We start from the raw sequence: 6000 nt of genomic DNA on the forward strand, positions 1-6000 counted from the left end.
TTCAGGTGCTTATTAGCGGGCACAGAAAACTGGGACTGGCATGCTGGGACTGGTCAGAGCCCAGTGTGCTCCATTTTTGTCTCTAACCCCATGACTTTATAAATCATGCCATGTGTTGCACAGGGTAATAAAACTCGCTAGAATTCTCTAATGATACTTAATTTGGATTAACCTTAAGTTATAAATGAAGCCCACAGCATACAGCTTTAAAAAAGTAAGCTGTCACAAATTCACCCAGAATAAGCAAAGCCCAAGTCTCAAAGTCTAGACTTTTGAATTATGTAAAGGGTGGCATTTAAAAAAAAAACACTTTGTTTTGTTTTTATTTTTTCCAAAGATGGGCCTGGAAATAGGCTGTGCATTTTAGGAGAAAATGGGAGGTCTTGAGAGGAGAGACTCCCTTAGGCACGTTGGCTCCCAACTGGCGGTACCCCACATTTCTGTGTATGGAGGACGCGGTGGGTGGGGCGGTGCCGAAGGACTGATGTGGAGACTGAGTTGGCAGCGCCTCAGTGGGTCTGGTGCTCCTCTGGCATAGGTGACATGGAAATGTACTCTGCCAGGTCTCGGTGCTCAGTATACCCTGCCTTGCCTGACCAGGTTGATGGCTGGACAGACCTGCAGGAACAGCTGGACCAGCGGAAGTTTACTGTGAGCCGGGCATTCACCATCCTCTTCATCTTGCTTGCTTCCTTCATCTTCCTCAACATGTTTGTGGGTGTAATGATCATGCACACAGAGGTGAGGCTGTGCCTGCAGTGTGCACGTGTGTGTGTGTGTGTGTGTGTGTGTGTGTGTGTGTGTGTGTGTGTGCCTGTGTGTGCACGCACATGTGGTGCTCAGGTTAGGTGTGGTAGGTAGAGATGTGGGCCAGGTTTCCTGGACAAGCTGGGTTTGTGTCTGTCTTATGAAGTGTTGTGGAGGTAGTCAGATGGCCCCTCTCGTGTGTGCCTGATTCTTCTCCTTATGTTCATCACCACGTGATGGGGGCTGGCAGGCCAGGAGAGCTTAGGAAACCGTTGCAGCTGTGGGTGATAACTTGAGTTGGGGGCTGGCCTGCGTCGGGTGGGCCTTTCTGCCGAGGTCTGAGCTCCAGGGCGAGCCAGGCAAGGAGAAAGGCTGGCAATGGAAAGGGTACGGAAGAGAGAGCATGATCTTAGCTCGTCTATTCTGCCTTGCTAGGACTCCATCAAAAAGTTTCAGCGGGAGCTGATGGTAGAGAGGCATGTGACACTTATGGAGGAGAAGCAGATGATTCTGAGGCGCCAGCAAGAGGAGGTCAACAAGCTGGTGAACATGCAGGTAGGTGAGTCCACTGGAGAGATGACAGACCGACAGACAGACAGTGGAATGGCCAGGAGGAAGAGCTTTGGACTCAAGCAGAGGTCAGGTGGGGTCAGGCACATGTGGTTTTTGGTAAGGCAGGCCTCTTGCCCTGCAGCCACGAGAGCCATGCTTTCTTCCGGTGTTGTGTGTTTCCCTGAACTATTTGGACTGTTGAGTATTGTAGTTAGTTCTAACGCCCCCTCTTTGGTGGATGGTTCTCCACGGTGGGGTCCTTCCTGCTGGACTGGTACCAGGCAGCTCGACCCCAGGCCGCTGGATGGCTGAGGATGGGATGCTCTGTCAGGGTGTCACTCAACCTCTAAACCCACACCCCTAAAATCAGGACAAGAATAAGCACAAGGGGCTGGAAGTCTGTTAAGCATGGCACCACTTACAGCTTGCACTCCTCTGTCTTGTGTTCTTGGTCTAACCTGGGGGCCCTGCTGGGTCCCTCATTGTCAGAGTGTCTCTTTTCTGAGGGGGAGATGCCTGCCAGTCTAGCTATGTCCAAGATTCGTTCAGGGTTGGAGGAGGTCACATAGAATCACCATTAGACGCTCTCTTGTTCCTTTAGACCTTGGCCTCGCACCAGGGATGGTGAACCATGAGACGGTTCCATTCTTACGGGCTTCGGCTCAGTGGTCAGGCTGAACTTGTGACTTAGGATCCACAGGGTTCCCAGGTCTCTGCAGCTCCCCTGCTGTCATCATTGGTCCCTCATTGCTTCCCTCTCCAGGAAAGCGGTGGCAAGAGCTTCACTGAGATGGTGGAGGAATTCAAGAAGACCCTGCGGCACACGGACCCCATGGTCCTGGATGAATTTGGCACTAGCCTGCCCTTCATCGATGTCTACTTGTCCACTCTGGATAACCAGGACACTACTATCAACAAGTGAGTTACTGGTCCCCATGGCTTCTTTAAGGCCAGGGCATGCTGTAGACTCCAGGAGATTGAAGGGTTGGTGGCCAAGGTGTAGGGTGGATGGGTACACGAAGGCCCTTCCTGGGAGTGTAGGATCCCATAGATGCCTGGATGCTGGGCTGTTGTGTGCGTGGGTCTGCGGTGGAAGGGACTCTGTTCTGCTGGCCCTCCCAACTCTCTTTCATCTGTATCCAGATGTTAGCTTTCTTCATCCCTTCAGGCCCCTGCTCACTAACACTTTCCAGGGAGCAGGGAATGTGTGTGTGTGTGTGTGTGTGTGTGTGTGTGTGTGTGTGTGTGTGTGGTGTGGTGTGGTGTGTGTGTGTGTGTGTGTGGTGTGTGTGTGTGTGTGGTGTGGTGTGGTGTGTGTGTGTGGTGTGGTGTGTGTGTGTGTGTGTGGTGTGGTGTGTGTGTGTGTGTGGTGTGGTGTGGTGTGTGTGTGTGGTGTGGTGTGTGTGTGTGGTGTGGTGTGTGTGTGTGTGTGTGTGGTGTGGTGTGTGTGTGGTGTGGTGTGTGTGTGTGTGTGTGTGGTGTGGTGTGGTGTGTGTGTGTGTGTGGTGTGGTGTGTGTGTGTGTGGTGTGGTGTGTGTGTGTGTAGTGTGGTGTGTGTGTGTGTGTGTGGTGTGGTGTGGTGTGTGTGTGTGTGTGGTGTGGTGTGGTGTGTGTGTGTGTGTGTGGTGTGTGGTGTGGTGTGGTGTGTGTGTGTGTGTGTGGTGTGGTGTGTGTGTGTATGTGTGTGGTGTGGTGTGGTGTGTGTGTGTGTGGTGTGGTGTGGTGTGTGTGTGTGTAGTGTGGTGTGTGTGTGTGTGTGTGGTGTGGTGTGGTGTGTGTGTGTGTGTGTGTGGTGTGGTGTGGTGTGTGTGTGTGTGTGTGGTGTGTGGTGTGGTGTGGTGTGTGTGTGTGTGTGTGGTGTGGTGTGTGTGTGTGTGGTGTGTGTATGTGTGTGTGTGGTGTGTGGTGTGGTGTGGTGTGTGTGTGTGTGTGTGTGTGGTGTGGTGTGGTGTGTGTGTGTGTGTGTGTGTGGTGTGGTGTGGTGTGTGTGTGTGTGTGGTGTGGTGTGTGTGTGTGTGGTGTGGTGTGTGTGTGTGTAGTGTGGTGTGTGTGTGGTGTGTGGTGTGGTGTGGTGTGTGTGTGTGTGTGTGGTGTGGTGTGTGTGTGTGTGTGTGTGGTGTGTGTATGTGTGTATGTGTGTGTGGTGTGTGGTGTGGTGTGGTGTGTGTGTGTGTGGTGTGGTGTGGTATGTGTGTGTGTGTGTGTGTGGTGTGTATGTGTGTGTGGTGTGTGGTGTGGTGTGTGTGTGTGTGTGGTGTGTGTGTGTGTGTGTGTGGTGTGTGTGTGTGTGTGTGTGGTGTGTGGTGTGGTGTGGTGTGTGTGTGTGTGGTGTGGTGTGGTATGTGTGTGTGTGTGTGTGTGTGTGGTGTGTGGTGTGGTGTGGTGTGTGTGTGTGTGGTGTGGTGTGGTATGTGTGTGTGTGTGTGTGGTGTGTGGTGTGGTGTGGTGTGTGTGTGTGTGGTGTGGTGTGGTATGTGTGTGTGTGTGTGTGGTGTGTGTGTGTGTGTGTTGTGTGTGTGTGTGTGTGGTGTGTGGTGTGGTGTGGTGTGTGTGGTGTGTGTGTGGTGTGTGTGTGTGTGTGTGTGGTGTGTGTGTGTGTGTGTGGTGTGGTGTGTGTGTGTGTGTGTGTGGTGTGTGTGTGTGTGTGTGGTAAGTCAAGTGCAGAGGACCCCAGCGTGGCTCTGCTATCATCTCTCCGTTATCTTTGAACAAGTGTCCGCCCTTTTCCTACCTGTCACATAAGGAGCCCCTGGGCCAGGTCTGATTCTCAGTGCAAGCTGGCTGGGGTTTTGGCTGGCAGCTGAGGAGCTGTGGACATTAGTGAGCAGGTGTGGACTTCTGAGCAAGAGCAGACATCAGAAGCCTGACTTCGCTATGAAACCCCTCTGGAAGCCTCAGAGACTAGGGTGACTGGAAAGGAGGGAACCAGGGATCTCCCTCACTGGGTCCCAGAACAGGACAGGTACTGTTTAGGTACCACCACGCCATTCTTACTTGCCAAGTCCAGGGGTTTGTTGTGGACATGACACAGGAAATGAGTTAACTTAGGTCAGGGGTCCCCAGCAGAGTGATAGATCAGGGTTCCAACCTACCTGAGTCTTTGTTTTCTCCTGACCCCACACATACCTGGTGGGTATGGCGACTTCACAGGTGCCAGTGTGTGGTCTATGGTGACTGGGTGGCCTGGAGCTTGCTCTGTGCTCAGATCTCCCTCCTGGTCTGCTCTCCAGGCTTCAGGAGCTGTACTATGAGATTGCGAACGTGCTGTGCCTGATGCTTGAAGACTTGCCGCCCCGGGAAAAGTCATCCCATAGCTCGGAATTCATGATTTAGAGGTAGTTGGGCATGTGTGGCCTCAAAGGCTGTGGCAGTTCCATTAAACACAGGCCTTCAGAGGTGGCTTCTCAAGCTTGTTACAGTGTTGATGTTGGTAAGACCTACCTTTGGAGGATAGATCTGCATAAGTGCCTGGAAAGTTGATCCCCCAGGGCCTAGGGAGCTGGAAGGGGAGGGGAGTTCAAGACTTGCCCTAGCTAATGACTACATCCTGCAGCCTCCATAGACCCAACAGCAAGGGCCCACTGAGCTCCCGGGAAAGCTGCCTGAAGACCACAGACCAACAAGAGCATCAGCAGCTCTGTCAGTCATGGCTGTGCTCATGACCACTGAAGGCTGACCTGTGCAGGGGCCCCAGGCTGACAGAGACCGGCTGCTGTAGAGGCTCTTCTTTAGGAGTCCATGTTAATTCCCCCCGAGGTTCATGCCAGGGCATGTGGTGTGACCAGAAAGATTACATCATAGAGTTCTGCCTAGGGACGCCGCCTGCTGGCCATTTTAGGGCATCTCCTGGAGTCTGGAGCTACATACAGCCTTCAGACTTCCCTCCTGTGGTTGGTTAAGACTCTTTATTTAGATGGTGGCATTTTCTGTGTCACCACTGGCCAAATGTCTCTTGGAGGTGAGAAAATGCTAACACCACTGTGCACAGTCACAAGAGAGGGCGATCTGAAGATCTGCAGGGGCAAGCCGGGGCAGCAGGACCTCTTACTCTAGACTGGCCAGTCAATCCTGGTCCTACTTCCTCCTCATTGCCGTGGTCTTTGCCTGAGGTCTGTCACCTGGCCTGTGTCATCTTAAGCAGAGATGGAAGGAGGTTCTGAGAAAAGCTGTGGAGGGAGACTGGTGCCCACTGCTGGGTACCCAAGGCCCCAGCCATGAGCTGAGGCCAAGACAGCAAGAAACAGAGGAGGTAGAGGGTCTAGACAGTGGTTCTCAATCTGTGGGTCATGACCCCTTTTCAGGGGGTGGAATGATTCTTTCACAGCGGTCACCTAAGATCGTCTTGCATATCAGATTCGTAACAGTAGCAAAGTTACAGTTATGAAGTAGCAATGAAAATAATCTTATGGTTGGGGGTCCCCACATGAGGAACTGTTTAGAGGGTCACTGTGTGTTAGGAAGGTTGAGAATCACTGTTGTAGACAAAGGGTTCCATGCTTGGCCAAGGGGCTCTGGCTTGAGTTGTGGTCCCCTGAGGCCAGGGGACAAGGCCAGGGGAAGGAACCTTTCCTCATGGTTTCATTTGTACCCAGAGCAGTGCTCAGTGAGCTGTGCCGGGAGGTGGGGGAATAGGGGCCGAGGGGATGCGGGCGGGGGCCTCGGTGATGGAAGCCGAGTCCATTCCTGGCCAGTTTCATGTTC

General features: G+C 52.9%; 1 protein-coding gene across 3 annotated transcripts in view; it reads left to right on the forward strand.

Moving 5' to 3' along the window:
* Positions 1 to 4707, forward strand: part of Catsper3 (cation channel sperm associated 3) — a 28548-nt gene extending 23841 nt beyond the window's left edge. For all 3 annotated transcript variants that reach the window (XM_076573427.1, XM_006976768.4, XM_076573428.1), the window contains exons 5-8: positions 601 to 741; positions 1183 to 1302; positions 2063 to 2217; positions 4530 to 4707. In XM_076573427.1, coding sequence (XP_076429542.1) covers positions 601 to 741; positions 1183 to 1302; positions 2063 to 2217; positions 4530 to 4632 — 519 coding nt within the window. In that variant the 3' untranslated portion in view covers positions 4633 to 4707. The remainder of the gene's footprint in view (positions 1 to 600; positions 742 to 1182; positions 1303 to 2062; positions 2218 to 4529) is intronic.
* Positions 4708 to 6000: the final 1293 nt, after the last annotated feature.

This window comes from Peromyscus maniculatus, chromosome 5 (genome assembly GCF_049852395.1).
Source record: "Peromyscus maniculatus bairdii isolate BWxNUB_F1_BW_parent chromosome 5, HU_Pman_BW_mat_3.1, whole genome shotgun sequence".
Taxonomy (NCBI): domain Eukaryota; kingdom Metazoa; phylum Chordata; class Mammalia; order Rodentia; family Cricetidae; genus Peromyscus; species Peromyscus maniculatus.